We start from the raw sequence: 22,893 nt of genomic DNA on the forward strand, positions 1-22,893 counted from the left end.
CATCTTTTGATAGCTGTGATGTCAAACTGGTAATGTCATAGTAGGATTAGATGCCAAGAGGTTCTGGATAATTAAGGGCATGTTGGGATAAACTGCCCTGCAAGTGAGATGGTTGCTATATAATCCCAAACACATGGCATACAGATGGGATGAGTATATAGCCTATTGGGATGGGTAGGCTATGACTTCAGTTACTATAATAGTCCTCAACAGGTAGAATCCCATAGTAGTCTTTTTGGGCATCCATGTGTTCGTGTCCACTCTACGTCAAAATTTATCTTTAGATAAGATGTAGAGAATTAAATGCAAAAATGCATGAAAAGGAAATTTTTCACATACAGTACGTATACCAGCTATTTCTACCAACCCCTCGGGCTGAAAATGGTTCAATTCAATAATGGTTTGTAAACAGTTGTTTGCTTCTATAGAGCTATGAATTCCACTGGTGCACCAGCCTCTCCCTTCACACTCACAGCTCCTGCAAATAAAACCTATTAATTACCATATGGAGGCTGTTGCCACGAAACCCGCTGGCCAAAAAAAAAAAAAACGTGCAGCTGGGGAACAAACCAGACACAACCTCAACAGAGACCAACACTTCCAATTATGGATACTGTAATTTGGTTTTATACAGACAGACAGACAGACAGACAGGCAGACAGACAGACAGACAGACAGACAGACAGATAGATACGATAGATAGATAGATAGATAGATAGATAGATAGATAGATAGATAGATAGATAGATAGATAGATAGATAGATAGATAGATAGATTTTGATGATTTTTTCCTATGTCTTCATGAAATTCTGTCTAAATTACGAAACAGTAGACACCCAGGATCCCTTGGGAATGTCCCTTCTGTGATTCCCAGGGAACAGTTGATTAAGCCAGCTGGGGCCTGGACTCACACATTTGTTCACATGATATAAAACAAAAACTTTTACACCTACTGAAGACTTCTGGAGAAAGTTAAAGGATGTGAAAAGATGCAAGAAAGTGGCCTTGCCAGGCTCCCTGCCAGGCAGCCCATATAGACTAGTTATAATTAATGCTGGAACAAACTCCCTGTAGCCTGGACTCTTGATGACAGTAAAATGAGGGGAAATCGTGTTGAAGGGGCTATATAAAGCTCTACAGTGTCAAGCCGTATGTGGCTCTGTGGCCAATACTTTCACTGGTAAAAGTACTCCCTGTTCGTTCCTGTGATAGTATCACTCATCAAGGCTACTAACTGGATGTCTGGGGTTTATGTTAACATAACTGCGCCGTTCCTGCCTTGAGAATATTACCCACTACAGAAGAATGTATATACATGAATACATAAGCCAGTGAGTTACAAATGGATAATATAGTATATTTTTAGGTCACCAGATGTAGATAAAAGTAATCACATCAAGAACTCAATAGTTATAAAATATAAATAACAAATTATGCCAGAAAGAAAAGACTGAGACAAAGATTTCCACTGGCATGGTATTAATAGAAACTAGAATTAACAACAAGTGAGTGATACATAGTGCTGTATTAGGAGATTAGTGATTGGTACACACTGAAGCATAAATCAAGTTATTCTATAAAGAGATACTGACTATGTGTTTTTAAAGAGAGATTTCACAACAGAATGCTTGCCAACACACAGGCTTGAGTCAGAAAACTGAAAACGAAAGTGTTGCTGAGTTGATAAAAAGTACAAATGGATCCTTCTGAGGTCCTCAAGTGTGATGTGAATTTATCCAATGACTAAGACATGTTTTGTAGTCTGTTGGCCAAATGGAACAGACACGACAGCCCTGTCCTACTACCCACGCTTCTCATCTTGTGTAATAAGCCAAGAGCCCAGTGGGGTGGCCCATTAGCTGTCAACGATGCCCAAGTACACATCAAAAAACTGCAAATGTAAACAGGATTTTTAAAAACACAGAGGGTGACCCTCAGTTGATGACATCATCCTATCACTCACTTTAGTAAATATATGGGTCTTTTTAGAGAAGAAGACACTTGAACAGAACAAAGCCTTCATTAATGTTATTTGTAACACCTGTGCTTTTTCTCCTGTGAAAAGTCTAAATGTCTGCCATGAAAACAGCCTTCTGTTCTTGGTCATCTAAAACTGTTCCACACTGTCATTATCTCATCCTGCTGATGAGAATCGGTAAACTTGCTGAAGGCCTGGCACACCCACACAGTCTCTTTTATTTAGACCTCTGCACCATATGTCACCAAACTCTAAGGAAACAAACAGAAAGGTATGAGACACGTCAATAGAGTCTTTAGATGGCAGACATTTTGACTTATCGAAGCAGGGAAAGCACAGGTGTAATTAATAACATTAATTATGGCTGTAGGTGAGCTAGTTCCAGGGTTTGGTACTGTATGTGTCGGCTTACTGGATAGGCTTTGTGGGACACTTAATTAAACAATGCAGTTGTTAATGTTTGTGGCTCTTGTTATGATAAGTCAAAATGTCTATTGTGAAAAAGCTCTATCAAGCGCAGACTGTGCAGGACCACCAACTCCTGAAAACGGGTCTAATCAAGCACAATAACTGAAAACACCTGTGTGAGTGACTTAATGTTGTATAGTTTCTTAAGAACTGCAAAAACAACTGATAAACATTATACCAGATATCAGATATACCAGAGAAATCTGAAATTTTGATAGATACAGTTGATTTGTTGCAACCAAAATTGCCCTCTCTAGCTTTGACATGAGATGTTTGAAACCAAATGTTTATGTCTTCTCTATTATTTTAATAGTCGGTGGCTCCCATGTTGACTGCGTCCTCCCCTGACAGCGCTGTAATACAGAGGTCTAACCTGAGAAAGGGACAGTGTGTAGCATTAAACATGGCGACACATGTGCCTTATCTTCTCCCAGTCACAGTAGGTGCCTCTAGTCTATCCTGATTCATGATGCAACATGAATGGAGAACCCGAGGGGACATGAAGGGGCCACTCTCATTTCCTGGCTCTCAACCCTTGGTAATTACCTCTGTGTGCCCAAAGGCCTTCAGTGTGTTTTAGATAAAGAGAGAAAGAAAGAGGAATACAGGGAAGTTGTGTAGAAAAAAACAAAATACCCTTACTGTAACAGATACACAGTTCAGTTTGATAACAACCCAGAGGCACAAGCCATGATATATTAGTTATATTTACTTGGATATCCTCTTATGCATCTCTGTGCAAACCATACTGTATGTTTTATGCATCAGTTGCCAATTTCCCCAAATTAATTTGATACATAGTTTACACAAAAATACAATAAATACAATCCACATATAGTTTCAGGGTTATTTGCTGAGGTTTGAAGATAGCAGCTGTTCTTCAGCCCAACACAATGGAGCTCAGAGGTATTTTGTGGGGCTCAAAGTAACTGTAAAATTACATATGAAAAACTGATCTCCATCCAAATAATAATAATGAAAATCAACAGAACATGTGGTGAACAATGTTTTCCTTCTGGATTAAGTTAGACAACTGGTGAATATACACTTCTGCAAAAAGTAAGCTTTAATTAAAAAGTATTCACACTGAGGTAATTTTGGGCGACTTTGAGTACCACAAACCAAATGCCAGTGAGCATGGTTTTACTGGGACAAGTCAATAGCTTCAAACTTAAGCAATTCACACAGTCACACAGAAGAAAACTGGGAGTCAGCAAAACTGGGTCTGTCCCAACAGTGAAGTCATGAGAACAGACACAGAGCTGCGACTACAGTCTCTCTGGTGTTCCCAGGGGTAGACTCAAATCTGTCAGCGCCCTTCTCTAATGCATCTCTCAGTAGAAAGCAACGTGGATAGGATCCTTCTCCCCAAATACCCCTCCACACACACATACACCCCACACCCTCGTCACAACTCCAACCCCAGCCTACCTAGACTATGCCAACATGCATGGATCATCTCTTGCTGGCTGGCACTGCTCTGTCCCAGGACACAGACCTCACTCTAGCCAGGACAACATCTCCAGTGTCAAGCAGAATGAGGGTCTTTGTTGCTGTAGATTCAATACAGGACCTCACTTGCAGGGGTAGTTGGGTAGTTTTGATATGGAGAACAGTATCCCTTTTAACAGAAGTGGAAATGTGACAGTTAGAAAAACCCTGCAGACCATGTTTGAATTGTTGTTTTTATATTAAAAAAACTTTCAGTATTGCTTTAAACTTTAAACTGCGGCATGTGGAGGCTTCTGTTGTGAATAACTAGGTTCGTCTTTTCACTAATAGGCTACTGTTTTTTAATCCTCTCAATAAAGAAACCATTCCCAAACTTGTGCATTACGTTCTGTTTCTAATTGATTGTTTTGAATGTTTTCAAGACAAATATTATTTTTTGCTTTTTCTCTCTACCTCAAATGTATGACATAATAAAAAATAAAAAAACTTGTTGAAAAAGATTGAACTGACACACAAAAAAGAAAGGGCAGTGAATCATCACACAATTGAATGGGGTGGTTACACAAGACAACAAAGCATTTCACTGTTGCCACTGAAACAAAAAATCGAAATAATTCACCTTATCAACTTTACCACACAACAGAACTCCACACTGTAATATTTACATTGCATGTATGAGCCAGCTAGGTAGCTGCTACAATGCGTTTTCCAAGTCCCTAGCGTTGATTAATGCTAAGTGTCAGTTGGCTCGGAAAAGGTTCCAGGTTCAAAGGTAATGTATTTGTATTTCTTCAGTTACTTTGGTGTTGTTTTAAACGACTGTGTTCGGCGTTAAGCTTACCTTTCTCTCCAGCCTTTCATGAACTGCTGAGCTCGGATTCTTTACTGTGTAAACTGCGACATCTTGTGATGCAGTTCAGTCATCACGCTGCCGTTCAGCCTTGAACGATTGGTCCCCTCTATAACCAATCAGCGAAAGGAATACTGACAAGTCACGAGCTTAACCAATGAACGCTTACGTCTTTCGAAAGAAAAATGACGTACGTTGCATTGTGAAGCAGAGGAGCTACAAACAAATATCTTTCATGGTTTAAAAAACTGGAAAAGTTAGGTAAGCAACAAACTTTGGATGAACATGCTGTAACCGGGCTTGTCCTATTTGCTGTCGCATTTGTGATATTTTGCCGCCAGCAAGACACCTTTCTTTGAATCCATTGGTGAATGACTTCGGCAGCTAACGGCTAACGTCAGTTAGCCAAAGAGCTAATGAATAACGTAAAGGATGCTAGACTGAGCAGTGTTTAAAAGCGTGTAAGAGTTACCACAAGATAGCGTCAATGACACAATCTTGGAAATGCTACATTATCACCATTTTATTATTATTGTTATTATTATTATTATTATTATTACTACAAATGCGTGGTCGTTCCTAGCAGGATGAAGGTGGTCAACCTGAAGCAAGCCATTCTGCAGGCATGGAAGGAGCGTTGGAGTGACTACCAATGGGCTATTAACATCAAGAAAAACTTTCCAAAGGGAGCAACATGGGACTATCTTAACCTTGCAGGTTAACAGAAAGAAAACGCACACTATACTAATTATTTGACATTATGCGAAGTATCTTACTGTCGTTCCTCTTATGGCTCTAAATGCTGTTTGTGTATTCCAGAGGCCCTGATGGAGCAGGCGATGATTGGTCCCTCTCCTAACCCCCTTATTTTGTCATACCTCAAATATGCAATAAGTTCCCAGGTATGTAAAAAGAAAAATGGTGTAACTGAGCAATGTGTTAAACAGTAATGACATTATTTTGTAAGTTGTGAATGTAACCCCCTCTCTTCCTAGATGGTGTCTTATTCCAGTGTACTTACAGCCATCAGCAAGGTAATGTATGCTTGATGAAAATTATGGCAACATGCAATGTACCGTAAGATACAGGAGATTTTAATATCATATGCCTTTTTTCTTGTAGTTTGAAGATTTTTCTCGAGAGCTGTGTGTCCAGTCACTATTGGAGATAATGGACATGTTCTGTCATCGTCTCAGGTATGTGAAATTATCCATGCCAGTTGTGTATCAACCTCTTAGTTTCATACATTTGCCACACTTAATAACGCCCACATCCCAAATTTAACACTGCAGCCAATTGTGAAATCCATCTTTTGCATCTTAGATGATATGCACGACACACTAGAATTATCAGTACATTAGAGAAACAGTTCAAACAAAATCATTCCAAACTACAGAACTACCTGTGTTAGTTGCACAAATGTTAATGGTATAGTTTTATGACTTTTTCAGATTAAATCATGTATTACCAAAACACAGATGCGTGAAACCTATTTTGACTTCTTCCCATTTTTTTGATAATAATAATAATTAATAAGACTAATGTATAATATGCAGTTTAGAATACACTCCAAATATTATCTGCCGTGAGTTGCAGGACTTGGCTTCTAACAGAAAACCTTTAGCCAAGAATCTGTTTTTATTGGTTGCATAATAAACATGTTGAATTGGTTACACAGTTGGAATTCCAATTTCCCTTGTTTTGCCTAGTTGTCTAATTAAAACCTGCTGCTCATCCAGAGTACTGCTGTGTTCAGTGGTAGAATAAGAGATTATATAATACCAAGATCAGCCTTCTTCCACCAGTCACTTTTTTACTTAAAACACTAGATGAGCAGTTCAGGTTCTATGGGCACATTTTATGCCTGCTCCATCTCAGGACTCATTAGGACCAAGAGTCCAAACACTTTAGCCTATTCTGTATTTATTTAGTAGAGTTATTAACCTTAAACTAGACTAACTGGTCTTTTAATTTTACTCTGGAAGTTCCCAGGCACTTTGTTGTTTTTTTTATAGATTGTTATTACTATTTCTAAAAAGCTATACATTTCTTCTCATTCTTGTTTAATGTTTTAATCAACTGCCTCTCATTTCTGACTCTTAAGCTGTCACGGGAAAGCAGAGGAATGCATCGGGCTGTGTCGGGCTCTGCTGGGAGTGGTGGTGTGGCTGATGCAGGGCTGTGCCTGGTACTGTGAGAGGCTGAGAGAACTGGGCCCATCGGCTAGCACAGAGGCCAGTTTGAGAGCCTGCCAGGAGAGGCTTCACAATCTGATGACCAGCACCAAGAACAGAGCCCTGGTCCACATTGCTCGGCTAGAGGAACAAGGTGTTAAGATTGTGTGTGTGTGTGTGTTTGTGTGCATGCATGTATGTGCTCTCGTAGGGTTGTGCATCATGCATAAGGGTACAAATGTCAATTTTTGCCATAAATATGATGATGATTCTTTCCCTGCCAAAGCTTTAGAAAAGCAGTCTGTAATCCCAATGTTATTCCTCCACAGGATCATGGAGCAGTGTAGAGCAAGCAATGTTGAAAGTGACAGATGGCCTCAGCAGTGTACCTAACCAGACATTAAGGACTAACCTAGAGGAGAGCTTGTCACTAGTAAAAGGGTAAAGATTCCCATCTCATTCCTAAATAATTAATACACACAGCTATTCCACTTTGGCATGGCGTTCCTGTAAAGACCATCAAAGTCAACTCTTCACTCTCTCCTCAGTATTCCTGTGATGCTGTCAGTACAATGTGACCCCCCACTCCATGCCTCCTTCCCATCAATCCATGCCTTCATCATGCTGGAAGGGACCATGAATTTGACAGGGGAGACACAGCCGCTTGTGGAGCAGCTGATGATGATCAAGAGAATGCAGGTGAACACAGAAATGAAACGTAAAATAAATTTTCAAGTTAGCAGGTCAAACTGGCAATGAAAGGAAAATGCTTGAAAAGTCTTTTAATGCCTAGAAATTAATTCAGTATGAGGGGTACACAGTGAGGTAGGTTTAATCAAAGTGCTCAGTGTTCTGTGTCATGATAAAAATGAAAAAGGCACAAGAGAAGTAGAAGTTCTATTTTGTGAGAGAGTCCAGCTTTCTACAGACAGCCATCTGTTAACACTGCTGTATTTTTAGGTAAAATCTGTCTGTAATTTTGGCATAAAGGTTGAGGTAATGGAACTTAATCTACTAAATTTTCACCTGCCCTTTGTTATGGTAAAAAAATTCACATCATGTTACTCAAACCACCTCCAATAAAACTTTAATGTTCAGTGTATACTTGCAGAGTATCAGTGTTACACTCGCCAAATGAAAGCCTGGGCTCCGTCGTTCCTTATATTTTACTTTTATTAGCAGCAGTCTTCTTAAATTCTTTGTCGTCGACAGCAAATTCCTGCTCCTCTTTTTGTCCTGGAGATCTGGAAGGCTTGCTTCACCGGCCTCATTGAGTCACCAGAGGGCACAGAGGAGCTCAAATGGACTGCCTTCACGTTCCTCAAGGTAAGATCTATTTCAAAGACAAGGACTGGACTCTCTCTGCTTTTCATCTAGAGTTCTCTGCTTTCTCTGACCCTGGTTGTTGATTGTATCTGACTTTAGATTATTGGCAAAAGTCCGTATTAAATTGTTGAGGGGAGATTATTTTTTCCACTTTCTCAGTCATGTTTGTTTTGTCAGTATGTTGTTTCCACTTAATAATACTATAATAATACTTGATTCTATTTTTAGACTGTTGAACTTTAGTTAATCGCTGCAATTTAGTGTGCTAGGTAAAGTAAAGTTAACTGATGCCACTGTCAGAATGACATGTGACCACCAAAGAAAACTCAACACCACTCTTAAAGAAATCCATTTCTTTTTTCTTTATCCTAGATCCCACAAGTCTTACTCCGACTAAAGAAGTATCCACAAGGTGACAAAGGACAGGTATGTCTTTTTAACAATTGAACACACTGATACCATCATGGGCATATAGTGCTGCCAAGCAGACTTAGTCCAACATAGCAATACGTGTTGTTTATGTGTTGAAAGCTGGGTTAGGCAGAAATCTAGAAATACATTTTTTTAAAATGCCGGAATTGAAGAAAGCCATCCTCCTGCAGCTCTCCCCTCACAGGCATATGCACATGCTTCATACACACACGCAACATAAGCAACACAGCCACAGCAGTGAGCTTTTGGCTCATGGTTAGCAGAAGGCTGAACTATTAGCAACATTCAACATAGCCCCTCATCGCCTGCTTTCATGGTAAATCTACTTACACAACCAGCCACTACAACGCACTCAGATATTCCAGGAAAATGAAGTTAGCAGTCTGTAACCTGCCCATGAAAAGTTCACCCCATCTCTGAAGCGCTTCACCAATATTGACACATATCCATCTAAAGCGATGTGCACACGCATCTGCATTTGTAGCACAGCCAAAAGGAACACACACACACTCTCTGTCTGAAAAGACCTGTGATTGGCCAAAGTCTCCTGTCACGGGCTACATTTTCCAAAGCCTGAAAACACAGTGAAGATGGGGTGCAGACGTCTAGTTTGCTCTCAGGCCACTTGAATTCAATATGCTGAAAAGTGATTATGGAAGTTTTTCTCCATTGATGCCAAAAAATTACTGCCTACCTCAGCTTTAAACTGTAATGTGTGATCATTCACTGCCACTTTTAAACTTGGCAAACATATTTTCCAGGACTTCATGGAGGACGTAAACATTGCATTTCAGTACTTACTCAAGCTCACTCCACTGCTGGACAAAGCTGATCAGAGATGCAAGTAAGTGCACCAGAATCTTGCTGTCTGTAATCTACAGTAAAACACTTAGAAAGCCATGATGCTTATAATTATTTTTTTTAATGATTTCAATTATGTGCTTCTTTACATAGTTGCGACTGCCTGGGCATGCTCCTACAGGAGTGTAACAAGCTTGGTCTGCTGTCAGATTCAAATACAACCTGCCTCACTTCAAAACGGTACGAGTTCCCATCTCAGAAGGAATACGTGTGATGCAGAACATTTCAGGAAAATGACTTTATTGAGAATTAAGTGCATCAGAAACCCCTGTTTTCTGTCTCTTTTTTTCTTCTTTTTCTCAACTCTTTCAGTTAATATGATCATGGATGAAATTTTATTCACCATATTCACACAATATCCCTTATACCACACCCCCTCCCCAACCCCTACACTCGGCCCCTCCCCTTCCCTCTCTCTCTCTCTCTCTTCCTCTCTGTCTCTTTCCTCTCTCTCTCTCTCTCTTTCTCTCTCTTTCTCTCCTCTACCCCTCCCTGTCCCTCTCCCCTTGCACATTTGATTCAGGACCGAGGACAGGGAGTTCGCCCCAAGGTTAAAGACAGCAGAAAATGCTAACATCCAGCCTAACCCAGGTCTTATCCTGAGAGCTGAGCCCACTGTCACCAATATCCTCAAGGTAGAGCACCACAACCTGTTCTCGACTGTGCAGGGGATTCTTAGTGTATTACAGTGTTGATGCGGAACTGGTAATTGATAGTCATGTTCAAAATGGGTACACAAATGCCTGAAAAGGTTCAGAGAATAGGAACAGAAATTGTATTACATATGTGTGACAGTAAAAGTGAGTGAACCACAACAACTTAGTAATAAAACAAAAAAATGAACAGTAAGAAAGAAGTGTGTCTTATCTCAGATGTACACGGTGAGAAGAGAATCAAAGTTACATGCTAAGACAGCTCAAGCAAAACGGGTTCTCAAAGATGAGAGAACTATAGTGAATACACCTTTTGTAAGAAGAACAAGTGAACATATGTCTTTCCTTCTTGTTAAATAGACAGTAGATGCAGACCACTCCAAGTCCCCTGAGGGCCTTCTAGGGGTCCTGGGACACATGTTGTCTGGGAAGAGCCTGGATCTCCTCCTGGCAGCAGCAGCAGCCACTGGAAAACTCAAATCCTTTGCCCGAAAGTTTATTAAGTGAGTAACCACCAATTTTCAACCATATTTGAAAGGTTGGCAGGTTATTAATGTTGCTGTGTTTGCCAAGTTGGAAACTCCAGAGAAAATGACTATCAGGGGTATGTTTTATATCTTATGATTTTTTTTATCTTTTGTCCTAGGCTTAATGAGTTTCCCAAGCACATCAGCGGCGAAGGATGTGAGTTCAAAAACAAGAGTGACGTGTTCCAATGTGGGAATTTCTTTGTTCACTGATGTACTGCTTCTTGAATAAGATACCAACACTTAGGATTTTTCCCTCCTCTCTCACTCAGCCAAGTCTGCGTCAGTACGGGCCCTGCTCTTCGACATCTCCTTCCTCATGCTCTGCCATGTGGTGCAGACATACGGTTCAGAGGTTAGTTCATGGCAATTCAAGCTTATTAAAAAAAGAGTATGATGATGATCTAGGGCACAGCATTCTGTGTGGAGCAAAATCAGCCTGCTCTTTGAGTGTGAGGCCACAAGATGTCCAGAGAGGGTTGTGCATTACTGACCTAACATTGTCTGCAGCACCTGCTTGCTGAACAAAATATTGTAGGTTAGTTAACTCTGTCATCTGTCTGTTTTGATTGATTAAGCCTTCAATGATTCACACGGTGCACACGGCTGTCCTGTGTTTCCCATCGCCAGGTGATCCTGTCAGACCCCAGTCCTTCAGGTGAGACGCCCTTCTTTGAAACATGGCTACAGACGTGTATGCCTGAGGAGGGCAAGACTCTGAATCCAGACCACCCTTGCTTCAGACCTGAGCCTGGCAAAGTTGAGAGCCTGGTGACCCTGCTGAACAACTCCTCAGAGATGAAACTAGTGTGAGTTAGGCAATAATCTTGAGTTAAAGAATTTCTTTGTGATAATCACTTAACATACTTTACTTCACTGCTGATCATTTTCCCTTAGAAAAACTGTTTAATAGATTTTTCCTAACAACTGGTTTCTATTCATTTCTAATGACAAATACACACTTAAAATAAAATATTCCCTTAGAACTGCTTACACACCCCTTAAAACTTTTTTGAGCCAGGACATAGTTCATATTAAACATAAACATTACGAATTTGTAATTGCAGCTCTCTCTGGCTTTTGACAATACAGTATGCCTCAGTCATCCGATAGGTTCCAAACAGTACATGATAGCACCAGACAGGCGCACTATTCCAATGACTAAACACTTTAAACCTCAATACCACTATTTGCGTTTTCATTTCAGTTGTTTATGTAGTGGAAATTTCTTACACATGGTAAGTCATGCTCTAAATATGGAAGTTCCTCTGACGTTCTGTTCTGTTGTGACAGTCAGGTGAAATGGCATGAAATTTGCCTCAGCACACCCGCGGCTATCTTGGAAGTTCTGAATGCGTGGGAGAATGGTGTGCTTTCTGTGGAGGCAGTGCAGGTCTGTCCGACTTTTTTTGATTTGTCTTCTTGTAATTGGAAAATATTCTTGTGAGGTTTCCTGGATGTCAGTTGCTTATGTTGAACTAGAAACTACCCTACCCACTACTACCCACTAGGCGTTGCATATCTAAGGATTTTCTTGGCCCTACTTTTGTAGTTTGACTCATTATTCTAGTGAGTATGACATACTCTGTGGAAACTGAGCGTTGCAACAGGAATGACGTCCCAAAGTCCTGTAGATGCAGCTGACTTCTCATTTCTTCTTACATTCTAGTTTTTCTATAACGAAATGTGGAAGGGCAAAGTTTTAGTCAGCATCCTCCGTCCTTCCTTCCTCTTTTCTTTTTGCATTTTTTTGCATTTTTTGCCTTTAATCTAATTAACAGTGAGAGAGGGAGAGAAAGAAACATGAAAGTCAGAGAGAGAGAGAGAGCAGGGCCAAAGGTCAGACTCAAACCCATGACCGCTGCAGTTAGGACTAAGCCTTTGTGGTACACGCTCTAACAGTCTTCTCTCTTTTCCCACTGCTGTCAACTCTCTCTGAGTGTAGAAGATCACGGACAACATCAAGGGGAAGGTGTGCAGTATGGCCATCTGTGCGGTGGCCTGGCTGGTGGCCCATGTCAGGATGCTTGGGAGGGATGAGCGGGAGAAACCCCAGACTATGATAAGACAACTTGTGACTCCACTGTATGGGGAGAACACTCTGCAGTTTTACAATGAACGGTACAAACAACTAAAACACACATTTATACTTCACAACCAAGCCCGTGACCAGATGCAGATGACGGTATGTTCAACCAGTCTTCACCGTCCATTATTACACAGATTAACAATTACATCCTCTCCCCACACTCTCACCAGTGTGATCATCATGAGCTCCATCATGGAGCACATGTGCGCTGACGTCTTCCAACAAACGGCCGCAACTCTGCGCCCCCCGGTGGAGGGCCAGGAGCCGATTCCCTACCGCAACCTGCTGCCCGCCAAAGAACCCATTCACAAGGCCCTCAGCAAGCAGTTCCAGGCGGTACTGCGCAAAGGCTGGGTGGACAGCCGGGCCCTTCATCTGTTTGAGAGTCTTCTCAACATGGGAGGAGTTTTCTGGTTCACTAACAATTTGGTCAAGGTAGGAGGACGAAGTACAGTTGCTGATAGCTTGAGGCCCGATAGAGATTTTAAGAATCAACATTCCAAAACATTCAGATTACTGCAATGTAATACAAGATATTATTTGATTGAAAAAATGCTTAAACTTTTAGTTTTCAACTAGCATTTACTTTATTTTTGGGGTTTTACCATTTGTGCAAATTTTCAAGGGTTTTGCCACATTTTGATATCTGGGATGATTTGGCATACATTTTTTGTATTATCATTATTATTATTATTATCATAGAGAAATTCTTGACTTGTTTGTTTTTAGATACCCTGTAGAGTTCTGCTGTAAGCAAATGTGGTTATCGTTATATGTGTGTGTTTTCTAAAGCTTTGTATGTTGAACACATTTGTTTCCTGATAAAATACTTAAGTCGATTTGGTTCTTGAATATTTTGAAACCTGCATTGTTTATATCTTCATTAGTTACCCAACAAGCACTTATCTTCTTTCTTGTCTTTTGCTCACACATTGGTTGATTTCTTCATCACATCATCACCACCAACTGTCGATCAGTGGAATAGCATTAAACCATCACGTGAGATGCACAAAGATAGGTTCTCATCAAAAACTTGCTCTGTAACACTCGTGGTCTCAAACTCCATTTGGTGCCTTTTTTAAGATGATGAAAACTCACTCTTATGAGATGAAAGGTGCAAAGGGACCTTAAATTGAGTATTTTTGAGGTGTGTAATTGGAGCACTGCATGTTATTTCAGGAGCTGCTGAAGGAGACTCGGCAGGAATGGGCCAATCGGGTGGTGGAGTTACTCTACAGCATCTTTTGTCTGGACACCCAGCAGATCACCCTCACCCTGCTGGGTACCATCCTGCCCAACCTGCTCACAGACTCTGCCCACTGGCACAGCCTGGCAGACCCACCTGGAAAAGCACTTGCCAAGTAAGAGAAGCTCAATACTTTGATATTGGCAGTGGTTTTGTTGTGTTTATTTTGGGATCTGGTGTTAACTTTCCTGTTCGGATGACTCCTCAGGCTGTCTGTGTGGTGTGCACTCAGCTCTTACTCCTCTCACCACAAAGGCTCGTTCTCAGCTCGTCAACGCAAAAGGCAGCGAGAAGATATTGAGGTAAAACTGTGAGAAAGGCAACTTATTGTTTTACAAGCAAGTATTATTTTAAAGATCTCTAATACACTGTTGTCTAAAATAATACATTATTATCTACAGGACTACAACAGCCTCTTTCCCTTGGATGACACTCAACCTTCTAAACTCATGCGCCTGCTGAGCTCCAATGAGGATGAACCTGTAGCCCTTTCCAGTCCAGGTCAGTCTAGTAATGTCTGCTTTTTAATACACAGTTGTATTGTATAAACTTGCAGCTGTTCAGTTGTAAGTCTTTCGGTATGAGCTGGGGATTATGAAAATGCCAGATGGTTTTCAAAAGGAAATGGACCAGCAAGTTGCTTCTTGTAAGCATTTTCTGCTAAATCAGAAAGAATAAACCTTTATTATCTGTTCAGGATCTTGCCCGTCAGCACATTTCAACTTGAGTACTGCAGTCTATATGTGACAGTTCAGCACTAAGTAATTAGATTGATATCGACACATTGAGTATTGTGGTTTCCATTTACTCTTTCGTCATAATCACCATTGAGCTATTGAAATTTCCACTTCAGTTTTAGCTTAAGCCACATAGAGAAATCCCCACAGAGGGCGTCAAAATGTGTGTTGCATGACCTGGGGGAAAAATGCATTAGCTACTTTGCTTTGTGTCATTAAGATTGAAACTAACATTAAGTTCTTTTGTTTTTTTTCCATGCAAAGTCAATAAGCTTGCCTTTTTCGATTTAAAAGACCAGTGATTTAGAAACTGTCTTGTCATGATTTCAATTTATAGTTGTTAAAATAATAATAAAATGAAGAAAATGACTCTGAAAATGTGGCTTTTGTTTTGATTATCTACCCTACATCTTGCTGAAATGTGTTTAACGAGGTTATTTTAGGAACAGTGGAAGATTATGTCCTTATTATGAGATTTTTTTTATGTAAGAGTGGAAGGAAGCCTTTTAGACTTTCTCATGATTACATTTTGTCAACCGCCAGCACAATAAGGATAACTTCAACTTCCTTGTTTAAATTTTTTTTTGTTTTGTGTATGTTTTTTTTCATCAAATGATCACATACAATGAAAACAAAACTTGTGAAGTCTTCAGCTGTTTTTCATGTCACGTTCTATCATAGGCGACAGATCTATGAGCAGTTCCCTCTCGGCCTCCCAGCTCCACACCGTCAACATGAGGGATCCTCTGAACCGAGTCCTGGGTGAGAACTTTGTCCATGTTATATGTCCATATGCATGCACAGAGAAAGGAACCCTCACGTGTCTACTCTGTATTTCTCTCCTACCACCATCTTAAGAATAAAGAAGGCATGGATTGTTGTGGTGGCCGAATGATTACAGCGCATGCCACATAACTGTAATGTCCACGGTTCTGGCAGTGGTCCTTTGCTGCATGTCAAAGCCTCCCATGCTTTCCTATCTTCCCATCCTCCATGAAGACTATCAAATAAAGGCAGAAATGCCCAAAAAATTATCTTTACAACAACAACAAAAAAAAGGATAAATAAGTTACATAGGCACGTGGGAAATTATGAATGCAGATGCCTCCCTTTGTGACACAAGGGGTCAATGAATTAATTAATTTAATTCTGCAAAATTCTGCATGGCCATCAAAACATGAAAATAATGTTTTATTTTATTTGAATGGGATTGATCAAAGAGGTCATTAGTCAGAAAGGTCACAAATTTCTGACCTACATTTTTACTGTGCTGTTTCACTCTGACAATTCTGCAGAAACTACAGTTGTGAAACTATGATTGCTTGATATTATGCGTCAGGCTTTCCATGAGTTAGCATTTTTCTTTGCCAAATGAAACTTTGATAAAATGAGTTTTGGGTAATATTTGATTAAATAGAGAAAAAATACAGAAAGATGGTTCTTCTAGATTCTAGCTACAAATCTTGGCGGTAACTGCCCATCACCTCAGGAAAATGACATGAACCAAATAAAACGTGTGTAATTCCTTCAACCATGACAATGCATAAAACCTGTTTTCTTCTCCCCAGCCAACCTCTTCCTCCTCATTTCCTCCATCGTGGGCTCCAAGATGGCTGGACCTCATACCCAGTTTGTACAGAGTTTTATGGAGGAGTGCGTTGAGTGCCTGGAGCAGGGGAGTCGTGGGAGCATCCTGCAGTTCATGCCCTTTACAATGGTGAGTTATGAGCTGAGGGAAGAAGAAACTGGGAGGGGAGGCCAAAGGAGTGATAGGAGGGAGAGGAGTGGCTGTTTCATCAGACATTACTGGAAAGGGTTTGGATGTCCTCCCCCTTAAGTTCAAGTGTTTGTTCTGCAGGTTGAAAGGATAGAGTGCCTTGGTGAAGGGTGATCTTTGTGATCAATGGGTGCAGGGTGCAGGTTAACCAGTACAAACTGAACAAGTATTAAAATTTAAATTCACTTTGATGTTCAGCATATTTGTATGACTAATGGATTTGTGGGAGCCTTTGATCATAGTTAAATAGTGTCTCTGCAAACAACTAAAATACCCCAAAAACTAGATCAAGGGTGAAAACTTGACCTCTAATGAAGCCCGACTAGATTTCGTCATGTCTTGAGCAACAGTCAGTGTTTCCTCAGCCACTCTAAAGCTGGAAACTAATGGTTAATGGTCTTTTTGTGCATCCAGGTTTCTGAGCTGGTGAAGCTGCCTGCTCTGGCCAAACCTAAAGTTGTCCTGGCCATCACTGACCTGACTCTGCCGCTGGGGAGGAGAGTAGCTGCCAAAGCCATATCTGCCTTGTAAACTGTAGATTTAAATTTACACCAGTACCAAATTAAAATCAAGTTGGCCCAGTTCTGTCTCAGTGGGTAAAGTACAGCAGAAAGGTAAATATACAACTTAATATTTAGTTGTTCTATACCTGCCAGGGTCATCCTTATGAAGGGACTCTTTGTTGGAAAATAACATGTCTTTAGCCATGTATCTGTAAACACTGTTTTTCTACTGTTTTTTTATGTTCCTTTTCACACTTGAAGAAATGTGTAAATAAGATTTAGACTAAAAACACAGAATCGAGTTTGTTGTTTCTGTTTCTACTTGCCAGTATTTACTCACTCAAAGTGAGTTTCATTTGTTGTGTGGTTATTTATCAGATCATATTAAGATTACATCACCTTTGGAGATTACAGTAACATGAGACCTGACCACTGTGATCACAAACCAGTCAGTTGATTGGTCACATGCTAGGGAGGTTATCACATGACACTACATACGAGGGAGTTTGAATCATCCTCTGACTGACAAAAAGCTCATGGTCTTCAAACACTCACTGGGCACTTGCAACACTTCCTCAAGGAAATCAGTCTGGCTGGGAGTGTGGCAGAATTAATCACACAGAAGTATCTATTTCACTTTTTGTTGCACTTCCCTACTATAATATTGTCTTAACTGGAATTTTAAGTCTAATTTCATTCATGAGACGGCATGCATCAGCATGACCCAGTGCCTCGTGTCAGTAAGGATAGTCATTGACAATAAGGAACAATCCCTCTTCACAAGGTTTGTTTTTTTATTGAAAGATCAGAAAATAAAACAATTTTTAAAATAAGTTTCATCCAAAAAATAATTAGTTACATTTAAAAATGTTTACAGAAAATATGATCACTTCATAAAATCCCCTAAAATAAGTTTTGATAGTTGATAAAGTTCATAAATGTCTCTAAACTTGCTGATCTCTTATACATTACTGTTATTAAACTCTGCTGTGTAAAGCAATTGTAAATATCGTTTTTGGACTATTGAATAACTTTTGATTTTGTATGAGAGTTGAGAATTTCATTTTCAGTTATTATGTAATGTAAACAGGTAAAGTACTTTCAGTAGAAGCCAGCAGGCCTGAGTTAAAACAGAAGTTGCCTCAGCTGTCAACAAAAAGAAGACTGACGAATACAAAGCTTTGTTATCAAAAAATAAATTCCCTAAATAAATATTAAATATTCCAATTTAATAGATAAATAAATAAATAAATGAAAATATAATAAATAATGTCTTAAGTGATAAATATTAAATGCCATGATAAAAAATGGCAGGATATGGTAAGTTTTGGACATAAGCCAAAATTAGTTAAAATTAGTTAAAATGAGCGGACGGCCCTTTACTGCATGTATTTACCCTTCTCTCTGCCTCCCCGTTTCCTGTTTCTCTCTACTATACTATCAAATAAAGGCATAAAAAGTCCCAAAAAATATACTTTAAAAAACAAACATACAAAAAAAAAAATAGTTAAAATGAGTATGGGATCTTTTAGTCAGCTTTCTGTCTCCTCTTCATTGCTCTGGTCCAGACTCCTGAGGCAGCGGACTGTGTCCTGCCCGAAGGCCTGGAGCTGGACCAGAATCAGGTGTGCTGCCACCTGCACGTCATATTCCCCTAGTAGATGTAAAGCCATAGGGGTTGGGGTGGGCTGCACCACAGCCTCTTTCTGGACCATTTTCAGCATCTGCAACAAATGGGAAAAGGCATCACAAAGGTGCCAAAAATGCAAAATGTTTGTCAGGACAATCAGTGATTCGGAGACATTCTCCTACCTTATTGATCTGAATGATGAGGTCTCTGATGTCAGCCATTAGATCAGTCACTTTGTTTTTGTTTTCCAGCCGTTCAGAGACAGAGCTCAGTAAGGCACGGTGCAGCTGAAGACCCTCGGACATCTGTGTCAGACTGGTTTGCTAATAGATAAAAAAAAATAAATGAGACATGTCCCTTTTTTTTAAACCGACATTACATTCAAATACGCTGAAGATGCTTACCAGAGAGACGTTTTCTGACACAACTCTGAGTACAGGAGCAGAGGGGATGCCGATCTTCTTTGCCATTAACACAAACATTGCATTTTCTGAGGAATTTAGTTGTAGAGTCTGCAGCAGAGAGATAACACAAAGATGTTATGGATAGATAACAGCTTGACATGCATTTGAAAAGTTCTAAATCCATCATGAAAAACCTGGTGGCAGAAGTCCTCAGATTCTTTACTTAAGTGTAAGTACTAATACCACCATGTATAGAAACTCCATCACAAGTAAAAGTTAAAGTCTTCACTATAGAGAATGTTCCTTGTCAGTGATATGTTATTATTTTCTATAATCCTCTATGATGATGCAGCATATTTCATCATTAAAGGTTTTGTATGTCTCATTTGTAACTTAATGTTAAATGAATGCAATGTAGTACACAGGTATAAGGAGGCATTAAATGGACACACTCCAGTGATGAACAAGTATCCAAAGTACTGAAGCACATGGCGTAGGGTATATGGGTAATGAGTACATAAAGGCAACTTTCGACAACAGTGAAAAAAAGCATACAGGCATGCAAAGATTGATTGAAAAGCCACAGACGTAAGAGATTAATGCTGGACCCTTTCAGCAGTTCACTGGTCCCGCACAGCAGCTTCAAGAAGCACTGCGACTACTGCAGCTGCCGAACGATAATTATCACGTTTGTGTCTAACTTTTCCAATATGCAAAGTGACAGTGACTGCTGCACAGCTAATAAACGGACGCATTTCAGACCGGACTCATAAAACAGCCTTTTAGAAAACCTGTTAACGGATCCATAACAGGCTGAGTAATGCAGAAGCCCTTTTATGGGCTCATTCACAGACCTGCAGTTTAACCGCGCAGCAGCCTTGAAGCTCTGCCTGAAGCACATTTCATCAACACCAGCACACATCTGCTGTATCTCACCTCTGTGTGAATGCAGGATTTGTGCGTGTCGGGAATGGAGAGCAGGATCTTCTCTACTAAGCCGCGGCTCCTCTGTACCATCTCCTGGAATTGCGGATCCTCAACAAGTGCGCTCCCCTCCGGCAGAGGTGCGCTGCGAGCAACGGTGGCCATGTAGGAGGAAATGGCGATAACTGCAAGGGGAGAAAAATCAAAACGTTAACGCCGTGGCATCTAAACAGTCCCCCGGTACAATGCGTGTGTGTGCGTGAGAGAGAGAGAGAAAGAGAGAGAGGCAGAGGACAGGCAGAACAAAGCCTAGCTCTCTCCTCAGCTGATCCCCTGTGCTGCAGCATTGGACATGCCCCCCCTTCAGGCTAGATAACTGCTGAGTTGAGAATAGTCACTGTAATGTGAAACCTAAAAGTAATTGCTGTAGTTAAACATAGCGTGTATGACACTTTGACCTGATGTAAAAAAAAATAAAAAATGAAAAAAAAAGATGTAAACTTGTAATCTATTCTTTAAAACAGCCTCCTGATGAAATAAATTAAAATACCGTCAACACCAGCTCCATATTTTCTTGAAGCTTCCTCCTCTTAGTCTGTGTTGTCTCTGGAGTCTGGAGATCATCAGCAAAAGGGAAGAAGGCAGCATTTTGCAAGCATTACCTCACTACTCACCAATCATGATGTCCATTGCTCAGTTGGTGAATGTCTTACAGTCTTGACCTCAAGTGAGCACCATTCATGATTTATAGTTCACTTATAGTCATATGTATATATAGCACCTACTTGTAGAGGGATTTCCCATCATTTGTTCATCTGAATTAGTCTCATTATGAGTGACAGGATGTTTCCACAAAAATCACATTTAAATTGAAAGGCCTGTCATTTTTTTGTTTTTTATTAAGTCACCCAACTTATTTGGATCCAAATTGTGGAACCAATAAAGACGAAATATTGAGTTTGATCCAGGCATGATATCAGATTTGGATTTGTTCATTAATTTAACATTTTGGGTCAATTATGTAATAAATAACAAATCAAAGACTACTTATTAATTTTTTTTTTAAAATTCAAATAAAATAAAAAAATTAAATGAGTGAAAAGAAAAATATACCAGCAAATAAATGAATAAAAACGGTAAAAGTAGATTTGAGAGGACGTAACTGTCTAATTTTACTTTGCAATACAATCTTCAACGTAAGCCTCCAGAATAACACAATTCAAGAATTCATTTTGGGAACTGAAATGATTTTATTACTGATATTTTATGTTGATGTAATTCAGCTAGAAGTTCAAGAATGAGTTTCTCCAAATCATATACAAAGAGAGCAAGAGGAACAGGCGTTTCCTTTGCCTGCAGTTAGACAAAATTGAAATTGAAAGTATTTCAGTGTGAAATTCCTCTTTTCTTTTTTTTTTTGGGAAATCCAGGTTTTTTTTGGGAGGAAACTTTACTCATCTTATGATCTCTGTGCTTATCCTGAGTGATTTGGGGCCATCATGAGTCGCTTCTGTGCTGAATGACTTGAGGTTTTTTCATTTTTTTTGTCAATAGATAAGAAAATTTGACACATATAGGACAGAAATATTTGAGATAAATGATGAAATGGGAGTGCAGACGACTCCCTGGGATGCAGTCAGTTACGCACAGCTGTGTTGCCCTGGACTATTATGACATTAAGAGTGATTTTCCAATTGGTGCCGCTGTTGCAGCAATTAGAAAGATCCAAAGTGTGTCTTACCTGGAGTGTCCTGGTCTACACGGGCTGATTCAGGGTTGGTGTGTTCATCAGACTTTACAGGTACATTGTCTCAAGGCTTGGCAGATACAAGAGTGCCATCTGGTGGAATTCCTGTATACATGACTTACAGAATAAACCACAGCTGTGTGGTTTCACTCTGAAAGGAGCTGCTTGCATTTCATTCACAAAATCTCAAAGTTGAAAGTTTTCAGTTGGGTTTTTCGGTAAATTCTTTTGCCATAAAGGAATAGTTTGACATCATGGGAAATAAATTCACTTTCTTACCTAGACTCCAGCAAGTAGATTCCAGAATGATACCACTGATGCCAGTCCGTTAGATCCTCATTTCAAAAGTGAAGCTCCAAACATATACCATTATGTAATCACCTCATAGGTCAATCATGTGCCTCCATTGTAGCAGATCGGTTTGCTTCATGCTCTGACGCGAGGCCCCTTGATCAGTCAGTGTAGCTATGTTACATCTGGCCATGCTTGATAGGCTGTGAAGTGAAGCTGTCAAATCTGATCCCTGAAATCCACACTGGTCTGATCTCCAATCAGTCCTGCACATGAAAGGAGGGCATTATTCAATGCTGAGGCCTCGCTCTACGGCCCCGTCAATGACCCAGTTGGACACCAACCACATGGTTTATTTGATGTAGCCTACTGTATAACACAGTGTCACCTTTGTATCTGCTTGCTACAATGCTGTCATTGCAGCAAGTGAAAAGGTCCATGGTGCATGAATAGATTTAATTCGATGTAGGCTATCTGTAGCTGGGGAAAGCCTTTCGGTATTAACAGGAATTTAAAGTAGGGCATTTAGGTTTAAGATGGAAGGAAAGGAGAGAACCTACAATGAAAACAGAAAGAGGTTTTCCCATCCAGCACTCACCTATTCATTCTCTCATATACTGAGGAAGCCATTAAAGGACCTGGAGTTAGAGAGTCCAAAGATCGAGATAAAATATTAAACATGTTAAACAAATGAAATAGGTTCTAGGGTTAATCCTGGATTTTGGGAAAACTTAAAAATGGTACATTTGCCTTGTAAAATACTACATGTGTTCTCACTTGACAAATGCTGGATTTTCCCAATAGATTTCCAGCAGATCGGATA

General features: G+C 40.0%; 2 protein-coding genes across 5 annotated transcripts; one reads left to right on the plus strand and one right to left on the minus strand.

Annotated features, from left to right (window-relative positions):
* Window positions 1-4,906: 4,906 nt before the first annotated feature.
* Window positions 4,907-17,371, plus strand: med24 (mediator complex subunit 24). 3 transcript variants are annotated; one of them, XM_023400140.2, is made up of 26 exons: window positions 4,907-5,010; window positions 5,336-5,466; window positions 5,569-5,651; window positions 5,745-5,783; window positions 5,872-5,945; window positions 6,854-7,077; window positions 7,253-7,364; window positions 7,472-7,622; window positions 8,136-8,249; window positions 8,622-8,675; window positions 9,443-9,525; window positions 9,636-9,722; window positions 10,066-10,177; window positions 10,556-10,698; window positions 10,842-10,879; window positions 10,995-11,077; window positions 11,353-11,531; window positions 12,016-12,115; window positions 12,668-12,843; window positions 12,982-13,246; window positions 13,991-14,172; window positions 14,266-14,359; window positions 14,459-14,558; window positions 15,476-15,556; window positions 16,363-16,511; window positions 16,986-17,371. In XM_023400140.2, the coding sequence occupies exons 2-26, from the start codon at window positions 5,337-5,339 to the stop codon at window positions 17,100-17,102; spliced, it is 2,970 nt and encodes a 989-aa protein (XP_023255908.1). In that variant the 5' UTR covers window positions 4,907-5,010; window position 5,336; the 3' UTR covers window positions 17,103-17,371. The 3 variants fall into 3 exon arrangements, with proteins under 3 accessions (XP_023255908.1, XP_023255907.1, XP_023255909.1); XM_023400139.2 differs by having other exon boundaries at window positions 4,923-5,010; window positions 5,333-5,466; XM_023400141.2 differs by having other exon boundaries at window positions 4,923-5,010; window positions 5,333-5,466; window positions 10,078-10,177.
* Window positions 17,372-17,788: 417 nt separating this feature from the next.
* csf3a (colony stimulating factor 3 (granulocyte) a) lies at window positions 17,789-22,361 on the minus strand. 2 transcript variants are annotated; one of them, XM_087172272.1, is made up of 5 exons: window positions 20,583-22,361; window positions 20,045-20,217; window positions 19,109-19,216; window positions 18,887-19,027; window positions 17,789-18,798 (listed from the first exon to the last, which is right to left on the minus strand). In XM_087172272.1, the coding sequence occupies exons 2-5, from the start codon at window positions 20,195-20,197 to the stop codon at window positions 18,607-18,609; spliced, it is 594 nt and encodes a 197-aa protein (XP_087028398.1). In that variant the 5' UTR covers window positions 20,198-20,217; window positions 20,583-22,361; the 3' UTR covers window positions 17,789-18,606. The 2 variants fall into 2 exon arrangements, with proteins under 2 accessions (XP_087028398.1, XP_087028397.1); XM_087172271.1 differs by having other exon boundaries at window positions 20,045-22,359.
* Window positions 22,362-22,893: the final 532 nt, after the last annotated feature.

The sequence above is a fragment of the Seriola lalandi genome, unplaced genomic scaffold (genome assembly GCF_002814215.2).
Source record: "Seriola lalandi dorsalis isolate HSWRI2012SDOR001 ecotype SW California unplaced genomic scaffold, Sedor1 jcf7180002052132, whole genome shotgun sequence".
In the NCBI taxonomy this organism is placed as follows: Eukaryota; Metazoa; Chordata; class Actinopteri; order Carangiformes; family Carangidae; genus Seriola; species Seriola lalandi.

Excerpts from the sequence above, each read along its gene's own strand:
- med24 (XM_023400140.2), top strand. The coding sequence starts at position 5,337 with ATGAAGGTGGTCAACCTGAAGCAAGCCATTCTGCAGGCATGGAAGGAG. Across the intron at positions 5,784-5,871 it reads TACTTACAGCCATCAGCAAG|TTTGAAGATTTTTCTCGAGA; the intron begins GTAATGTATGCT and ends TTTTTCTTGTAG. Across the intron at positions 15,557-16,362 it reads TCCTCTGAACCGAGTCCTGG|CCAACCTCTTCCTCCTCATT; the intron begins GTGAGAACTTTG and ends TCTTCTCCCCAG.
- csf3a (XM_087172272.1), bottom strand. The coding sequence starts at position 20,197 with ATGGCCACCGTTGCTCGCAGCGCACCTCTGCCGGAGGGGAGCGCACTT. Across the intron at positions 19,217-20,044 it reads AATCCTGCATTCACACAGAG|ACTCTACAACTAAATTCCTC; the intron begins GTGAGATACAGC and ends TCTCTGCTGCAG. Across the intron at positions 19,028-19,108 it reads TGTCAGAAAACGTCTCTCTG|CAAACCAGTCTGACACAGAT; the intron begins GTAAGCATCTTC and ends TTTATCTATTAG.